The 20731-nt window shown below is 42.5% G+C and overlaps 1 protein-coding gene across 1 annotated transcript in view; it reads left to right on the top strand.

The window, feature by feature from the left end:
* LOC147707516 (vomeronasal type-2 receptor 26-like) overlaps positions 1-15199 on the top strand; it is a 616101-nt gene extending 600902 nt beyond the window's left edge. Inside the window, exon 4 of the mRNA XM_086925224.1 lies at positions 14304-15199. Within this exon, the coding sequence (XP_086781350.1) occupies positions 14304-15199 (896 nt within the window). The remainder of the gene's footprint in view (positions 1-14303) is intronic.
* The last annotated feature ends 5532 nt before the right edge of the window (positions 15200-20731 follow it).

Here is a 20731-nt window from a genome sequence, read left to right as displayed (position 1 = left end):
GATGGAACAGAATCAGAATTCCAGGAATACTTTCAGATAATGAATAATAGTGTGAAAAATCTGAAATTCACCTACAATATGAGCAAAGAGAGAATCATATTCCTGGACACAGAGATCTATGTTAAAAATCAACAAATACACACGACCCTCCACCGCAAATTAACATCGACGAATGCCACACTAGAAGCCACCAGCTTCCACCAAAAAACATTACTTAACAGCATTCCGTACGGTGAATTTTTGAGAATCCGGAGGATATGCAGTGAAGAAGAAGAGTGGAAGAAAAACAGCAAAAAGACAATGGAAAGATTCATCAAAAGGAAATACCCACTACAAACAGTGAGAAATAGTCTCATAAAAAGCAATACAAAAACAAGAGAGGAATGTTTGAAGAGAAAAAACAAAGAGGATGATCCAGAGATGCAGAAAATCCGTCTAATCACAGACTACTCACAAGAGAGTGAAAAGATAGGTAAAATTCTCCGTAAGAATTGGAAACTATTACAGTTGGATAATACTGTCAAGGAGCTCATGGGAACACACCCAACGATAACTTACAGACGTGCCAAAAACTTAAAAGATCATTTAATACACAGCCACTTCCAGAGAAAAAGACAGGATGATTGGCTGAAAACCAAAGGATTCATGAAATGCCATGGATGCAAAATGTGCCAGATAGCCAAACAAACAAAGGAAATCACTTTGGCTAATAAAAAGAAATGGCAAATAAGACAATGCATAACGTGCAAGACACCTTTCACTGTATATGTAGTGGAGTGCCCTTGTCCCATGCAATATGTGGGCAGCACGACTGTGGAACTGAAGAATCGCATTCTACAACATATGAGGGCTACAACTCATAAGGACCTCTCAAATGCCATAGCCAAGCATATGGAACTCTCACATCAGGGTGATTGGCAAAAACTGAGATTTTATGGCATTCAAACCATAGCAAAAGGTGAGCGGGGAGGTGATCGTGCAAGAAAACTGAGACAAGCAGAATCAAAATTTATAATTAACCTGAGGACCCTGCATCCTAATGGGTTGAACCAATCGGAAGAACTTTATGTGCACCTGTAACCAGACAATTGAATCAGAATTATATGTATAATGACCCTTTAATACCATTAGTACGAGTCAGCCTATTGGAAGGCAGTATAAAGTTTGCAATACATAGCCTAATGTAAGACGCATGAATTAATGGATCAAACTGAGTAACACTTAAATCTATTTGTTGAAAGGGGTGCATTCTAAATCAATTTTACTTTGTGTCAAACTTTTGGTTAAAACTACAAGGACCAGAATCCTTAGCACACCAGGTGACAGGAAATACTTTTGTGTTTGAAAAAAATGTGTTTAAATGTTTGTGGGTGGAGAATACCCAGTGATCGTGAGCAAGGTGGAGTGACACTGAAACGCGTAGATCTCTGCGCCTGTTGCCCTTTGAATGAAAGAAATAAAAAGGATTACTGTTTGAATCCAGGTTGGCTGTGCGACCCGTTGTTTTCCCTGCTGGGAGAAGTTGTGGCAATATATATATATATATATATATATATATATATATATATATACCCCCATGCCAGTCGCAGGTACTTGGCCTACCCACGCGAGTGAGGTACTATTTTTATCAGGAGACCTGGAGGAACCTGGGTGGTAGGAAATTTGTGCCAGCTTGGTTATCCCGAAACTTTCCCATACAGAAATTTGAGAACATTTTTATTTTTCCAGCTAAATTTGAGTTTTGCAGGGGATTCAGGGTAGAAGAACGTTGTGGGGTCCACACAAGCTATACCTCAAGGGACTACCCGGGTGTCTAGTTTTCAGAAATGTGTGGGTTCGGTAGTTTCCCAAGATGGCTGCCGAGCCCGTGGCCCTAATCCCAAGTGACCCCCCCATGCAAAACCAGGTTCTTTTGTGATAGGTAATTTTGATGTCTCCTCAATATGTTTTGGAACGCTGCCTGTCGCAGGTACTTAGCCCACCCACACGAGTGAGGTACCATTTTTATCGGGAGACCTAGGGAATGCAGGAAAATTGTGTTTTTTATACTTGAATAATATGGCACAGTAATGTGAGGAAAATGTGTGACTTTAGTCACCTTTTGAGGTTTGCATGGCATTGTGGGTAACACAAAACATTTTGGAATCCATGGGAGGCACACCACCCAGCACTCCCCATTTTTGGGGGTTTACAGAACTAGCTAAAGTTGGAAAACTTCCCATAGAGACATACTACACCTTAGCACAGAAAGACAGATGACACAAATATATGACTGCCTATCCATCGTTCCTCAAGTACACACACATACTGGTTGGAATTGGCAAAAGGGTGATTGAAAGGTTCAAATTGTATATTTTATTAACAAAACATTTCACGAAAAGGAAATGCACAGTTAATAATTAAAAGATTAAAAACCTGAACCAATGATTCACAGCTCGTGAGCTGTAAAGCCACGACAAGGCACCAACCTCTTTACGGGCCATTCACACACCTTTCATACTTGACACCCACGTTCACACCACTGCATTAGAACAAGTCCACCCTACCCATATAGAAAAATGGCCCATAAAGAGTCCACGGATTTAGATACGCAACATTGAACTCACCAACAGGCGACGAACAGGCCACAGGGTAAATTCAACTCCAAGTAATAAATGTACAAAATCTTTATTTTCTTTTTTATATTTTCTTTGCACACATTTTATCCAAAGTGATTGATAAAGTGATCCATAAATTCATCAGTTCATTTAGGTAATACATAAATCAATAAATACATATTATATAAAAACCCCACATCAACCTCTCATCATGCACCTTCCATTTTCTCATCCAATCACACACAGACATCCACTTCAACATAAGACACTATATACAAATTCCTCAACGTAATCCCCAGAGTGACACATGAATAGGATCCTGCGGAGTCTTCTCAGCAAAATGCGGGAGAGTCCAGATCGATGTGGCAGGACCCCAGAAACGTAACGCCAACGTGCGTTTCGGTGCTAGGCCCAGATCTACGGCCGCACCTTCATCAGGGCTCTCACGCCGAGGGAGTGGGGAAAACACAGCACGTTTGCAACACACCTGTGCCCAATCTGTTGTAAACAAAAACCATTTTTAGAATCAAAAACCGCCTAGAATATTCAATAACTTGCTAATTTCAATTGATACATAGAAGGTACGTATTCCAAACATACTAATTTTCATAAAGTTCAAACGATCAAACACATTTTGTGCAGATGTCATCAAGGTAGATAGACATATACAGTTCACTGTTAAGTTCTTTATCAATGACATCTTCTCTTCGATCATCACCCCACATGTAGTGAGCTCAACTGTTGCTAAGAAAATACTTTCATAGTATATTCAAGGTAGAGGCGCAAACAAGGCACACATTGGAATCCCTGGATAGACAGAATACAAAACATTCCATTCACAAGGGTCCATTTAGACACCATTCTCTCCATTCGTATTCGAGCGGTCAAGTAGAAGTGGCAGTCCCCATAAGAGAACATTTCTACCTTCACTACGAGATAATAAATTTCAATTACTTTTAGAGAAATCAAACCCATTCCTCTAACGGACACTCAGTCCTTTAAATATTTTACTCAGAGTTTTTACCTATGTCACAAGTTTCTGAGTCCAAATCGATCACAGGTTTCTCAGGAATCGTAGTCACGAGCCCAAAAGGAGTGACGCAGATGCACGCACTCCTCCAGTTCGAATCTGTTTCAAATTCAAGAAAAATACATCTCTAGTCTAGACATAGTTCATATAAGGAATATAAACTCAGCCAAGGGGTAGCCCTGCTGATCGGAGTTGCAGCCAGCAGAAAATGTCACTAAGCGAACTTACCCGCTGCAAATATTCTTTTACGATGGATAGCTTATTTGTCTCGAGTGAGTCACAACTTCCTGCGCCAGACGGAAAGGAACCTGTTTGCCTGAATAGTATACAAACAAATAAATCAAACATAATCACCCTCGAATTGCAGGATGGTAAAACAATTCAAAAACCGTAGCACTAAAACGGCTTCATTTCACATGCCAAGTAAGAACCCGATTATTTCAACTTAGGGCAATTCCGTCGGTCGAGGGCAACTCGACTCTGATATTGCGATTTATTAAAGTTCCTCAAGGGGAGGCTCGATAAATATCCACGACTCAACATACCGTAAGGTCAAAAAAATGGTGTGTTGTCACAATTCCAGGTACTCGGTCAGGGGAGTCAGCTGGGATTTCCGCACAAAGCTGCAGATCCTCAGAATTCTGCGGAAGATCGAAAAAACAATAAAAACAATAAACGCCAAGAAGCGGGATAGCATTTCCTACGGCTAATAAGCAATCGTCCTTTAAACAATCCGCATGTAGGTGGCTCCTTAATCTGCACCGCCTTTTTATAGCAGAAAGTCGCGTATTACAAAAATAGCCGTCACTCCATAACATGAAGGCGGATAGAAAATAAAATCAATCGGTAACAGAGAGAAGGTGCGACCTCAAATGCCCAACACCCCCTGCCATAGTGTCCTCCTTACCTAATGTTGAGTAATGTAGATAAGACTCTCCTCTCATACCGAGCCCTCACAGGAGGCCAGTGAGTTTCAACCGACCCCGGCGTAAACTTTCTCGCCGTTTAAATAGGCCAGGGACCCGCCTCTCACGCACAAGTGAGAACACTTGAAGACACCATATTCGGCATCCCAGGGCTGGCTGTAAGACCTGGGGCGGATCCGAGCACAGTTGCTCGCAAACGAGCACAAAATGCAGATCAGTTCGGTGGTAATACGAAAACCAGGAAAATTGCGTCAGAATCGTCATGCTGTGACTGGCCGCAACAAATAAGGCAGATCCAAGCACATAGTTTCAAAACAACCCAAAGTATTGTGATCTTTCCATAGGCAGCAGCGGCAAGTCATACGTCTAGGAGGTGCGAAGGATCCTTCACTGATCGAGTCGCTAGAAGCTCAGGCACATCGGGCTCAAGTTAAGCGAGCTCCATTTCCTAACACCGAGAGAAGGTAAAATAATAGGCCTGCCTTAAAACAAACAGAGCTAAACTTCAACAGGTATCGAATAGAAAATGAAAAATAGAGAGAATAAACAAGGCACGTCCTGAATCAGAGGGTCAATGTGTAGGTTTTAACCTAGCTCAATTCAATATGTGGAAGGTAAAGAATGCCAATGATCTTCGCGGAATTATTCTCGAGCGGGGGGGGGGGGAGAAGGGGGTTTTTTCTCAAATGTTTCTAACAAATCCTCACTACGATTAGCAGGGTCGCAAGCCTACCACTAGGGGAGAAAAGGTTATAAGTACAGGTTTCACAGAAAGGTCCCTCAAGAAAAATAATACAGGGTATGATTTCACCCCAATTCACAGAATTGCGTTCTCCCATGGGCACCAATCGTTCAAGCCAGTTTTTGAAGAATCCAGAAGGAAGATCCAGAAAACTACCCTTTTCTTCCTTATAGCAGTGACATCTTTTCCTGTGATGCTGCAAATTTTTTCAAGGACAGACAATTGAAGGTCAGTATCACAATGCTTCGCTGTGCTCCAATGGGCTACGAGTGGAGCCCCAGTCTTGAGATTTCGAATATTGGATTTGTGCTCACCAATCCTGGTTCTGCACTCACGTCCAGTCTCCCCCACATAGGGGAGCCCACAGGGGCATACGATGACATAAATAATATTCGAAGTCCGGCAATTACTCATACTGCTCAGTTTGATAGTCCGGCTGCCAATTTGCAAAGTGCTGCCAATCAGGGCTTGCGGACAGGCATGGCAATTCCAACAACGGTGGTTGCCAACCACGGGGGGAAGGCCAAACACTCCCACTTGTTTGGGTTCCCTCGTGGTTTCCACTGTCCCTTTCACCAAATGGTTGCGCAGATTTTTATTGCGACGAAAGGCGAAGATCGGTCTAGGTATCTGTTCTTCAGAGTCATTCGCATATAGGATATGCCAAAGAGAGTTGACCACTTGTCAGAGTTTATTATTCACCACAGAGTGTTTGGTGATGCATACTAGGCATTCAGAGTTGGTGCGATCTCGCTCACGGAACATGCTGTCCCTGTTGAAATATCTCGCTCTCTTAAAAGAGTCCCTGATTAAGCGCCAAGGATATCCCCTCCGGTACAGCTTCTCCTTCAAGATATCAGACTGAAGGAGACAATCACTCAAAAGGGAGCAATTTCTCCTTCATCTGAGAAATTGACTAAAGGGAATAGAGTCGCGTTGACTGCACGGATGGAAACTTCCATACTCCAGAAGCGTGTTTTTAGCAGTAGGTTTCGTGTATAGAGAAAAGTAGAGTATTCTATCCGCATGTCTCACCCACACGTCAAGAAACTCCACCTGCACACAGCTGGCATTAGCAGTAAAATGGAGATTAGGATCAGCAGCATTGACCCACGCGACAAATTCATCCAAGGAAGACTGGTCGCCACTCCAGATGAAAAAAATATCATCAATGAAGCGCGACCAGGCTCATATGTTCTCGAAAAATGGTGCCATCTCGTTGTAGGTGTTAATTTCTTCGAAGTGGCCCATATACAAACAAGCCACGCTGGGGGCACAAGAGGCCCCCATGCTAACTCCCTTGACTTGATGAAAATACTGAGCATGGGCGGAAAATCCGTTCCGCTCGCTGATTTTGTGGATTTTCGGTAAATTTGCAATCCGCGAGATTCGCAAATTTACTGCAAAATCCGCGAGCGAAACGGATTGGGTCAAAAGTTCAAGCTGACTTTTGTAACTCTTTTAGAATGGCGCCGGCAAGCTGCCAGAGCCATTCTAAAATAGTTACAAAAGTCAGCTTCAACAGGAAGCTCTAATAGATAAAGTAAAGCAGGTGCTCGAGTTGAAGCTCAAATTCAGTTACACAATCATTAATCACCCCAAACCTGGGGTGATTAATGATTGTGTAACTTAATTTGACCTTCAACTCGAGCACCTGCTTTACTTTATCTATTAGAGCTTCCTGTTGAAGCTCTTTGTAGCTATTTTAGAATGGCGCTGGCAGCTTGCCGGCGCCATTCTAAGTGGGGCTCAGGGCAGAAGGGCACAAAAGTAGGACAGAGGGCAGAAAGGGATAAAAAATGATTAGGGCAGAAGGGCACAGAAACAAGAGGGTGGCAGTGATTAACCAGGCAAAAAAAAACAAAACCCTCGAACACGCAAAGCGCCCTGCGAACACCAGCGAACACGCAAAGTCCCCCGCGAAACACGCGTGAACACGCAAAAATAAAAAAATCCGCAAATTCGCACGAATTCGCGAATTTTGCGGATTGCGAATTCGCAAATCCGCAAATTCACGGATCGCGAATTCGCAAAATTCGCCCATGATTAGAAAATACTGTCCATTGAACTCAAAGTAATTTTCTCCAAGAACGATCCTAAGGAAGCTAATTATGGTGGCCGCATTAGAGAGATTAGCTTGTCTAGTTACGATCTCCTCCACAACAGCAAGAGCTCCTTCCTGGGGTATGTTGGAATATAATGACTCTAGGTCCATAGTTACTAGCAACTCCGTGTTGGGATCAAAGGGAAGACTCTCAACTTTTGAAATAAAATGACCTGTGTCCCTCACAAAGGACCCCAATTCGCTTACCAGAGGCTTCAAGAATTTATCGATGTATTTCGACAAAGGCTCCGTAGCAGCTCCAATTGTGGAAACAATGGGGCACATAGGTGGGTCCTTGCTGTCCTTGTGGACTTTTGGCAGCCCATAAATGATGGGCATTCTCGTGCAGGATGAAGTTAGGTATTCAGCTTCTTTGGTACAGATGTAACCCCCGTCAACGGCCTCCGTCACTAGATGGAGGATATGTTGTTTAAGCTTCCTCAGGATTTCTCAAGATTCGTCTGCAGTGGGCATCTGAGGATAAGAGGGAATTCATTTTATCAATGTATGTAGAGGTCTTAAATACTACAATTCCCCCGCCTTTGTCACAAGGCTTAATGGTGAGTTCGGGGCAGTCACCTAGTTCCCTCAGAGCCGAGTTCTCATCCCCAGAAAGATTGCTGGCGGGATACCAGATAGGTTAAATACTGGGATATTGCTCACCTTCTCCAGTATTGGGTATTCCTGGTCTGGATGTATCTCTGAGGACGGGCCTGGCCTTGGTTGAATTGTGGCACTTGAGGTGTCTGATTCCTCGGTCTGTGGTTGCCCCCTCGATTGGATAAAAAATGGTCCTGGCCATTAGGTCTTTCAAAATGATCTGGACGTTGTTGGAAGCCACCATTGTAGTGGGGGTCCTGGTTGGGACCACTCTCCCCATCCGAGTCTGTGGTATCGGAAAAGGTCTCTACTCTCCTGTTGTTACCTCTGGGGTTCGTCTGATATCTGCCTCCATTCTCTGAGTTAGTGTAAAATTGGGGAGTTAGATAGGGGTAGGCCTTCTCCTGGGAGAATAATCGTACAACCTTCCTGAATTTCTCCATTTTCCTTTTAAGAAGATATTCAGCAAAGGAGTCGATTTCTAGACCGATTTCTTCTAGTTTCTTCTTACCCAAATCCACAGAATTCTCTTTCTTGAGTTTCTCCTCAAGCTCATCTATTTCTTTAGCTAGAGCAGCCAATACCTCACGTGCCGTCTCTACAATGAGCATCATGTAATCGCGCGAGCACCTATTGGAGATTAGCGCCCATTTCTCAAGGAAGTGGCGTAGCTCAACAAATAGTCCTGGGATGTTCCTAACCCTGAGGCCAATGGGGATAGTTCCGGCCTTCAGATAATCCAGCATAAATTTAGCATGTGCCTCAGTGTGGAGGGATTTCTTTATGAGATTGAGCAGCTATCCCACTCGCCCTCTATCCCTTTCGAAAGGGTGAAATGACTACCCGTTCCCTCAGTTGCGCCAATCATCCGCGCAAAATCCTCATCCGAGAATCCGAAGGTTTTGATGCTTTTCATGCTCAAACCGTTTCAGACTGGGCACTAGAGAATAGGTCAAGGATTAGCTCTCCGTTTCAGGTTGCCACAATGACCATTCAAACCAACAAGACAACACGACAAGTCATTCCATGCATACCAATCCAGTTAGACATCCAGGGTTCCAAACTAGCACACACATACACACCCCACAGCACAGGGCTGGGAAAATAGACCAATGTATTGGTCTACACACGTTCACACCACCAGCTGCGGTCCCAGCACATTACAACACTCACATCAACAGACAATGTGGAGACAAGGTACACCCTGGCAAATAGAGTCAGAAAAGACAAATGTTACTTCAAAATTAACGATTCCGTAAGCAATCACACATACTGTTTGGAATTGGCACTAAGGTGATTGAAGGTTCAGAGCATAAAATTCTATCAACAAGATATTTCACAAAAAGGAAATGCATTGTTAATATTAAAAAGGTTAAAAACCTGAACCAATGACTCACAGCTCGCAAGCTGGAAAGACACAGCAAGGCACCAACTTCTTTACAGGCCATTCACACAGCTTTCAGACGTGGCACACAAGACCACACACACCGCCAGCCGTGGGCCCAGCACATTACACCATTCACATCAACAGACAGCGCAATTCAAGGGCCCATCACTTTCACATACCCACATTATTGACACAACAATGGCACCGGCTGGTGGTTGACATAGTGTATGCGGTGGCATTTGACTAGCAGAGGGTGTAATGACCAGCAGCAAGTCACTACTCACACACTGCCAACCAAATTTCAGCCCATGCACACTACCAGCCAAGCACCAGCCCACCCACACTGCCAGCTAATGTACACCACTAGCCGAGCGCCATCCCACACACACCACCAGCCAAGCACCCGCCCACCCACAACCGCCAGCCTACCTACACCGCAAGTCAAGTGCTAGTTCATGCACACCGGCAGCCAAGTACCAGCCCACACACACCCTCATCAATTTGTTTTTTAACAAGAGAGAAAACACAAACCAGTTGGAACTAGATACAAAACCATAACTACAAACACAACAGTGGTAACTAAAGACATAATTCTCCACCACTCCACCTCTAGGAACCCTTGCTTGTTCATTACAACAAGGCTGCCTATCACAGACTCCTGAAACTGAACAAAAGGTATCTTTGACACAGGAGAACACTGCTTGAACACAACAAAATCATGAAAAGTTGCTAAATTGAAGAGTTGGATGGCCAAATTCTTATACTAAATGTAAGCTTACGAACAGCAGTGTAAGGTTCCAAACTGTGATCTACTGTTTCGACACCACCTATGTGCTTATTGTATTCTACAATGCACACAGGTTTGTGCACTTCAGAAACCCGACCCCAAACAGACACAGGTGAAGTACTTTCATCATAGATGGTAGGCCGCTTGTACACATCCCTCCTGTCCACAAATCTCACAGCTAGTAGTTCCTCACTACGCAAGGCATGGCCCTGTCCCCTTTGCAGCTTTTAGCAAACATGCTCTTTTGGGTAACCTTTAAGTTAGAGTAGACTGTGCCACAAGCATAAGTGTCCTCCTTAAACAATTGAAGTGCAGAAGTTATCAAGGTACAAAGGGCGACCTTTGTTAAACAGTACACTAGCAAGTTCTCACACAATTTTCTCTGAAACTCCAAAAGTGGACAGACAACTAGGGGGGTCAATAGTGGAATCCTTACCAGTGTACACCTGGAAATTATAGACATATCCTGGCCTACTCTTGCTATGAATGTACTGCCTAAAAACCAAACGGCCTTTGAACAGGACCAAAGGCTCATCAACAGCTATATCTTTCCCTGAGTATAGATCTCTGAAAACCGATCTACAAAGTGATCAAGAACAGGCCAAAACTTAAAAAGACGGTCACAGTCAGGGTGATCTTGTGGCAATGCCAGAGTATTATCAACAAAATGAAGCATGTGAAGCAAAAGTAAGTACCGATCACGACTCATTACAGGAAATATAGCCGTTGCCATCAAGAGTCTGGTAGACCAATATGAAGCCAGGGATGGCTTCCTCATCATACCCCTCAAAAAAGTCAAACCCCAAAATGTCTTCATCTCATCCAGATTTGTGGGAGTCCACCGGGTAGCTCTAGAGCAGGGCCTGAGTCTGGCACTATTGTCCATCAAAAACGGACCAGCATACAAATCAGTCTGCTCAACAATCTCACCCAAAAATACATCATCCATAAACATCTGAAAAAACTAAATAGGCACAAAAAATCACAATCCACTCTTCACCCTGCATCTCCACTAAAGGAAGGCAACACCGGATGCACCATGTTTGGATCAACCCAGAGTCTAGCACTTCCAGTAGGAGGCCTTGCAGCCCCAGGCTGCAATACCGATGTCTCTTGCTGCACCATTGACACATCAATGTCCTCCCTAAAACAGGCCCTTCATCCGCACTGAGAGTAGCTTCATCCGCATTGAATGTAGCTTCATAATCAGATAATTCCTCGTGGACAGAGACCTCACTGCCAAAATCTTGCACTCCCTCCTCTCCCTCAGATGCACTGTCAGTCTCATAATCCTGCTCAGAGGAAAATTCAATCAATCAATCAATCAGGGGAATTGTAAGTCCGCTACTCACCCGTGAGGGTGTCAAGGCACTGGGAGGGGGAGGGGGGATCAGTAGTTCTGTTCGGTCGAAGAGCTAGGTCTTTAGAGCCTTCCTGAAGGTGCTCAGTTAAGGGGTGTGTCTGATGTCAGTCGGGAGCTCGTTCAAGCTCTTTGCCGCGATGTAGGAGAAGGATGTTCTGGCTCTGTGGATGAGTGTAGTTTCGGCGAGGAAGAGGTTGGCATAACAGAGGTTTCTTTTGGGTACGTGGAGGGTGAGTCGATTTTTGAGGTTTTGGGGTCCAGTGTCTTGAAGGCATTTGTAGGTGTGGGTGAGTATCTTGAAAGTGACCCTTTTCTCGACAGGAAGCCAATGGAGCTTGCACAGGTATTGACTGATGTGTTCGTGTTGAGGGATACAGAGGACGAGTCTGGAGGCAGTTTTCTGTATCGTCTGGAGCTTGCAGAGTAGAGACTTGTTGATACCGGAGTAGAGGGTGTTTCCGTAGTCCAACCTGCTGGTGATGAGTGCGTGAGTGGCTATCTTCCTTGTCTCAGGGGGATCCATTTGAAGGTCTTGCGGAGAATGCAGAGGGTGTTGAAGCAGCTGGAGGTAACGGCGTTAACCTGTCGGTTCATGGAGAGGGAGGAGTCGAGTACAATGCTGAGGTTTTTGTGGCATGGTCGGTGGGGGACGGGGGGCTGCCAATGGCGGTGGGTTACCAAGCATTGTTTGATGCCGATAGGGTGTTCCTGAGGATGAGAAGATTCAAAAAGCATACCTAACCACCTGCTGAGCAGTAATCAAATGGCTAGCCAGAATCCTTACTAATAAAGGTAACTTGTCAAACAAGTCAACAACAGCAAACACTTTGCAAAATAAGTAATAAAGAAAATGTGGCTTCATCATGAAGATCTATATACTCCAAAACTATATCACTCACTTGCCAGAAGCAGCTAGACTCACTACCACCAACTCTGCACAGACACAATAAGGACCAACAATATCCCACTAAAAAAAGAAAAGAAAATTATACATAAGACAATGCAAAACACATCGCAAAGAATTTCATGCTCAGAACACTAACTAAATATGCGGCTATTATAACACCACTTACAGAAAACTCATTCATGCATGACAATAATACTCATTTGGAGTAAACAAAACAAAAAGGTTTTTCTTACCAAAAAAATGCAACTACACAAAACCGCAGGTCAACCACTGCCTAAACTGCAAACAAGAATCAAAAGCTTTGCACTAGAATACAAAGGAGAAATAAAACATTCCAATCACATATTCAAATGATGCACTAGTTCAAACACAATCCACCAGCCAAGCAGGCGGGGGTAGGTGGGACTAAAAACATACGGCTGATCATACTTTTTTTTAAAGAAAAATCCCTGGTGGCCTAGTGGGCACACAATAAAATAATCATTTATCTGGGACGATCTTCCCTCCCTCCTAGTGAGCACACAGCTAATTCTTTTATTATTTTTTCATCGATCTGCGAAACAAATTTCTTCCTCAAGGGGAGTGACCCTTGCCAAAGGGGCAGCTCCTGGACAAAAAGGGCATTAAAAAAATCCCCAAAAAAATCCCTGGTATCTAGTTGGCATTCCTGCTGCACGATTGCACCCCATGCGTGATCGTGCAGCAGGATTGCTTAAAAGAGGCACCGGAAGAAAGGAAAACCCTCTCCTTTCCCCTGATGCCTTTTTTTATAACCCCCACCCTCCCCAAGGAGAATCTTACCTCCTCTATCCTGGACCTGCTGGAAGCAAATGTCTTCCAGCTCATCTGGTTTTGCCTCATAACGTTGGTGCGCTGTGTGCACTGACATCATTAGATAACATGGAGGGAGGTGCGGGTGGGGCAGCGGAAGGTCCTCTGCTGCTTACCCTGGTGGGAGCAGCATGCATGAAGGGTAGTCCACGGGGAGCGACAGTGCTTCCCCCGTGGGTGGGTGCTTGGACGGCCAGGAGCCTTCCGATGCACACTTCCACCATGACATCGGATGGCTCCCGTCCGTCCGATGCATGCAAAGGGTTAACATTGCTGATGACATCTGAAATAGCATAATTGATGACAACCCTGTTCTTAGTGTGGGTGTGAGTTATAGTTAGTTCAGGTATTCAAGTGTTTTTTGAGTATAACATATAATGTTTTGGGTTTTTGCTGACATTTTCTCCAGACCATCATGCTATGGTTCTGGTCTAAGTACATAATAATACATGTATGTAAACACAGAGACAAATAAGCAACCTGTAAGTTTATCAACATCTGCTTCATTATTGTAGCATGGATTCTTATCAAATTATGAGGGACATATGGATTAAGGTTAAACTTTCAAGAGAGTTGGCAGTTTTTGCAAACCACATGTCATTCCAGCAGGTGGAGAAATACTTGAAGTGGAGAGGAGTGTTTTTCCTCCTTTGAATAAGTCTGTAATCACTTATTTTTAGCAAATGTACATCAAAACAAACATGTTCTACAACTCATACTGATGAGTTTGTAAATCAATGTGATATGTTTGAGTACAATCCCTCTGAGTACATTCTATGAAAATCTGATGGAGCAGATGGAATTTTAGAATAATTTCGTACGCAGTAACAGTATCATTTCACCTTATGGCTGGTAACTGCCTTCTAGGAATGCATTTCTGCCAACCTCTAGCTTATTTTATATAAGATTCTTTTAAAATTGATCATCATTGTGCTGAACTCTAATGAAGGCATGATAATTTGTAAAGGTCAAAACGTGCTAATTATTGCTTTTAATGTGTTTTTTTTTACCCACGGATTCTTTTTTTAGATATGAAAGCATGTGTGAGGTGCCCGGAAGACCACTGGTCTAACGAGAAGCGAAACCTCTGTGTTCCGAGGGTAATAGAGTTCCTCTCCTATGAGGACCCCCTGTGTCTGTCATTGGCTTTAATGGCTGTCCTACTTGCCTCCTTTGCTGCTGGAGTTCTGGGTATCTTCATCAAGCACAAAGACACAGCAATAGTAAAGGCAAACAATCAGGATCTCAGTTATATTCTCCTCATCTCCATCTTGCTGGCCTTTCTCTGTACATTTTTGTTTCTTGGTCGTCCAATAAATTTGACATGTCTCCTCCGACAAATTGCCTTTGGAATAATTTTTGTACTTTCACTGTCCTCAATCCTGGCAAAAACCATTACAGTTGTCATTGCTTTCAATGCTACAAAGCCCAACAGCAGGTTAAGAAAGTGGGTAGATCCCAGAGTCTCTCTCTGCCTAATCTTTGTCTGTACGCTAGGAGAAGTTCTGATCTGCACCATATGGCTTCTTCAATTCCCACCTTTTCCAGATTATGATACAAAGACTGAATCAGGGAAGATGATACTGCTCTGTAATGAAGGGTCTGATGCACTGTTTTACTGTGTGATTGGATACATGGGAACCTTGGCTCTAATGAGCTTCTTTGTGGCATTTTTGTCTCGAAAGCTACCAGACTCTTTCAATGAAGCTCAGCACATCTCATTCAGCATGCTCGTCTTCTGTAGTGTCTGGGTGTCATTCATCCCAGCATACATTAGCACCAAAGGCAGATATATGGTGGCTGTGGAGATCTTTGCCATTCTGGCTTCTAGTACTGGACTGCTAGGCTGTATATTTATTCCTAAATGTTATATAATTATTATGAGGCCAGAACTGAATACAAAGGGACACATAATTAATAAATAATGTACTCCTCTGCATGGTGGAGGTAATGTATCACCAAAAATATTTAAAAAAGACAGAAACAGAGTTAGTCATTGACAAATAATGGGATAGTGAGAGACAAAATGCAATTGTGATTTTTAGACAATCCCTGTAACCTTTGCTACCTGCAAGTCTGGTTTAGAGGACACGTGACTAATCAAGAGGGGTAATACTAAGGTCTTAGGGGCATATTTAGCATAAAGTTGTATCACTTTTGCACCATGCAATGGTGTCCAAAATCGATGGAACTCTTAAATTGGAGTATACAAGCCACATTGCTTGGCCCTGAGTGGCTTGATACATCCAAAGTAATAAACACTGCACAAATCTCTGTGTTATGTAACTCCACCCTGGAAAGGCATTCCATTGGTGGAATGTGAGTGTTCCCACACATTCACCCATGGATTCTGAGGCATTCCCAGATTAACCAATACTTGCAGACCTTTGTCAGAATGCTACACCTTCCGAGGGGGAGGCATACCAAAGAGAAATATCTTTATTTCTCCTTGTTACTTCCTTTATTTGTGCTGCATTCTGCACAACACATAGAAAGAAGAAAACGCCCAATGGCATTGTTTCTGTGGGATTGTTTTATTGCAGGAAGGGAAACAATGCTGCTTCCAACGCAGTTACCCTTGCACCATGCTGCAAGGGTGCTTGCATTGGCACTAGGCAGCACATTGTGCACCATATTATGTTACATTTTATATATTCCTGCCCTTATCCCTGTCATGCAGCAAAAAGGGATTTGCTGTGCTGAGTGACCTTTTGTTAAAGAGCCCCAGTGGTCTGTGATCATAGCAGATTAAGGTCTTCATGGTGGATGAGGTATGGGTAATGCTAGAAGTGGTACACTTTTCACAATCTGGAAATAATGAGGCATATTTATTTTTGCTGCATTGTGTTACTCTGTATGTATCAGGCCACTCAGAATCCCTCAAGGGGGCCATGCGTGAATTGATAAATTACCATGTAAGGTTTGCATTGTTTTTGCACCCTGTTGCTTGGTGCAAAAGTGACACAACCCTCTCATAACTATGACCATATGTTTTTTGCAGTCATTGACCTTGAAGACTGCAATGGCTAAAGTGTTTAGATCACTTGTGATCTTGATAAAATTTCATATCTTGAAAGCACCCAAAGTAAAAGTTGAACTATTGATTGGGATGGGTCCCTCTTTTGATTTTGAATGGGTATATAAACGTTCCAACCCCAGAGGGAAAATGGTATGAGAGGATGTCAGCCGGCCTAGCTAATCCATGCCGCATGACACCAAGGCTGAGTTAAATACAAAGAGCTAGGAGTCATTGCCCATTGCCTTTTCGAAAATTTTACTCTAGAGTTGTCAGGCCAAAATTCATTACTTGGATAGGAAGTATTTTGTTACAAACATATTTAATTATTCCTAGGACTTTTCTTCTTTTAATTTCTTGAAATAAATTAAAATTCCTGATTGTACACTGTTGTGCACTTTAACAGGGCCCTTGCACAAAAGCTTCCATTTTACAGCTTCACATTTAAACTTGACATCTTTTTTGGGCACTGACTTTCTACATACTTTGTCCGTATATGATAACATACTCAGAAAGTGTTCTTCTTGCAAGCACATTTCTTTAAAAGCATTTTATCACAACACTGTACATTTTGGTCAAGAATAAAGTACACTGAGCATGCTGCAGTTGTACTTTGTTGTCCGTTAGGAGACAACTCTGAATCAGAAAGACAAACAATAACACGAGCAATGGACCTCAGACACAGTGCAAATGGAAACAGTTTTTTTTATATGAACTTCTTCTGAGCCTAGCTCGTCAGAGGAGCACTTCCATGGATTATACTGGACGTTTGTCTGTGCCTGATTGCAAACCCTGCTGGCTCCCATCACTATAAGGATGTTGGCCTGTTCTACACCAGACTGGCCTCCTGATAAATCACACACAGGTAAATGGGCAGCTAGGCTGCTCAAGCGATCTGGCAGAATGTATTCTCACTATGCTCTCCAGATTGTAGATAGTGTTAGGTAGGAGTATTATGATATATATTCATATACTCACTGCAATAATTATCATGGTATAACTATTCATCCTTTTCACCATTCTTGTAATGCTGGTGATAATGCTTTGTTCCTTTCTACTAATAATTGCAGGTCATGTCTTTTACACACAAATCCAATTGCTTTAATAAACGTTTGAAATTTCAATTTGTTTATTTCTTGTGTCTCCCTTTGGGCATCCCTGAGGTAACAACAAAAGGGTAGATCTGTTTCCACAACTTACTTGGGGGGATTAGAGTGGCCATGTTCTGGGGTTGCAGACACCATTCAGCACCCTGTCATGTTTAGGGGTTCAGATGGCGCAGTGTGAGATAGCTAGTAATTGAGCCAACATATTCTGATTATAGGCATGTACTCAGTAACCATATGTTGATGCATATGTTGTCCAGACACACAGTACCATATGACACTGTCTGAGGAAATCCTCAAATAGAGTTCGAGAGACTCCAGGTTGAAAAGTGAAGAGTCTAATGAAGTCTGTAGTGGGCACAATGGTTTATCTATTTGCTCAGTGGTCTTAAATGCTCATCACAATGTCATTATATATTTATTTAGTTAATAATTTAACCACAAAAAGAACAAAATACATTAAAAGTTACATGGCATTTAGCATTTCAAGATTCATCCTGAGATGAATACACACAATACATAAAAGATATCTACAAATTACAAGATCTCATAAAATTCTAGATAAAGCAAAAACAAACGTAACCTCTCTGAAATGGGAAAAAAGTGGGTATGTGCAAACATGGAGCAAATATCAAGCAAACACAGGAGGCATTAAAGTCTACAGCAGTCTTCCGCAATCTGATGGCAAGCTGGATAAACTTGGCTGCCACCCAGTAAATATGGGTCAATGTTAGTGATTGCATAAGAAACATAGCTTTTCTGCACTGGTTGAAATTAACATGCCTCAAAATTGGAATACAAAAGCGCTTTTAAATTGGCAAATACAATTTGCAAAAACACATAAAGTGAATTGTGGCCAGAGAGGATCTCAAATTATAAGGGCATGGTGGTAATTTAACATGATTAACACAAGTTTCATTGAAGGCAAATATATAGTGTACAGTGTTTAGCCTCAATCTTGTCAGTAAATATCTATGGTTAGTATCCTGGACCAATACAAGATAAGGTTCCATGCCAAAAGTTGTATTGACTGACATGTCATTTATCACGATGTGTCTTGAGAGCTCAGTGTGTTCTTTTTGAAAATAGCACAAATGCAAGCATTTAGTGCATTTTTACAAGAGGAGATCACAGCCACCAGATTGGAAAGAAATCTGACATGTCAAGCTTTGGCAGCCATTTGTAATGTAGGCCAACCATAGCATCTCTAGGGCATTGATGATTTAATACAATTAGACAATACCAATTGATTTAGAACAGTCTGCTGTGTGATCCAAATAGGAAGCAACATTTAAAGGGGGCAAAGCTTAATCTGACCAGCGATATAATGTAATCTCAGTTCTGTATGACAAGGATAAGTAGAAGTGCTCTGAGTGACTGCCAACAGCTTTGTCAAGAACCCATTATCTACCTTCTAAATAGCCATAAAACCTCATACACCGGAAAACCCTGCACCAAAGGTGGCAATCGAAAGGCAAAATTAAAAATAGCCTCTGCACTGCTCACTAAGTCAGCTGACCTCATGCATCTCTGCATGCTCCAATTAAAGGTGTCATCAAATAATACTCTCAAGTAGGGAAAGGTGGAGACAGGGCTAAACTACCACAGAGGACCTAGATTTGAAATGACACCATTATTTCTAAGTCTGCTTTATTTAGGTTTACAATAAGAAAGCAAAATTAGTCAAAAATTCTCTGTAACCCATTTGGGGTCTGGGCTATGAGTACCACATCATCAGCATAGAGAAGGCAAGGCATGGGGTAAGTGCCTACTTGAGAGACAAAGTAAACCATTTATCCAAGTGTTTTTAAACCCATTGACATATCAAGTAAAATAAGATGCATAAAAATATGCAAGCAAACATCATGCCATACACCCCCAGCAGGTTTAAAACGTTTTGTAGTGTCACCGCTTGGGCCGTATTTTACACTAGTAGGCAACTTATTGTGCACTTGACACTGTTAACGTTTACCCCCAAATCAAGCATTATATCCCAAAGTTTGGAGCAATTTGCATGATCAAAAGCTGAGCTTAAATCCATAATCTAGCTAAAGACTCCATTCTTTGGCGATGGAGTATTAGCTTACGAGGAGGTACAGGTTAAGGCACTGGTGAACTGTGCCAATGCCTACTTAAATGAACTGTAGGTCGGAATACATATGATTCTCATGGAACGAAGTCGTAAAAATGGTCTGCCCATTAATTAGCAGTTTAATCAATAAGTGTAATTGGGTTGTAACATTTAAGATCACCTATGCTGCCCATTTTAAAGTTAGAAAGAATGGTTGCATTAGACTGAGTAAGAGGCTGGCCAGATCTGGCAATGGCCTTCAATGCATTTGTCAACAATCGGATATATACGGTATGGTCTCCCTAAATAAATCAACAGGAACTCTATCCTCCATCAGAGCCCACTGCCTTGGCATTGGGGCAATAATTTAATGTCATTAGCACATCCTGCACCTCAAACACAAAGCCTTCGGACTACCCCTTTTCATTGTCTCAATATATTCGCAAAAGGGTCATCAGTCACAAGTGAACCACCACAAACCAGAGTAAATGGCTTATGCATTATAGGCAGGAATTGCAGCAGTATGGCCAACCTCCAAGGAATCCCTAAAGAAAGATGGATTAACCACCGGCCAAAAAGCATGGATATCTTTTTGGGCACCAGCGGCTGATAGTGAATAACAGGCATCTGCTTACAACTTTCCTTCTCGCAGCAGTGGCCCTTTTGTAGACTGACTGCATTGGCACACATAATCAATTGATTACACTATTATGGTCCCTTCCAATAAATGTAGGCCTTAATATCTAAAGAGGAGCAGGCGAAGGGCATCTCTGTAGCCTCATTGATGGAAGTGGGTCAAAACCTCACCTGTTGGATCAATTATTCCAAAGGCTGTGGTAACAGAAAGATAGCAGTGACAATTATTAAAATCCCCCATCAAAACTATAGACACAAGCATATAAATAAACCTCTCAATTTCCTTAAAAGAGTCAATGATGTCAATGTTGTTTGATTGAAGCTATTTTTATGAAAAAGTATTAACCAAACTTGATGGGACTACATTGAAGCCATAATAGTTGGAAATTTGGCGAGCCCAGATATGACCAGATACATCTGCCTTTTGAAGAGAAGAGAAATCAAGGTAAGGTGCCCACCCTTTGCTCTGCCAGAACTTGCACGGACTGCAGGAGACAAATATGCATCCATTACTTACTTATTTATTTTTATTTTGAAAGTCTTTAAAGTGTTATATAAAGCAAACATGACCTGTGTTGGTATCAGAGCACTTTACAGGTGGAAACATAGAGCAAAGTACAATGTATAC

This window comes from Lissotriton vulgaris, chromosome 6, assembly GCF_964263255.1.
Source record: "Lissotriton vulgaris chromosome 6, aLisVul1.2, whole genome shotgun sequence".
Classification (NCBI taxonomy): Eukaryota; Metazoa; Chordata; class Amphibia; order Caudata; family Salamandridae; genus Lissotriton; species Lissotriton vulgaris.
The sequence above is the reverse complement of the archived record's forward strand: the minus strand, read 5'-3'. Positions and strand labels throughout refer to the sequence as shown.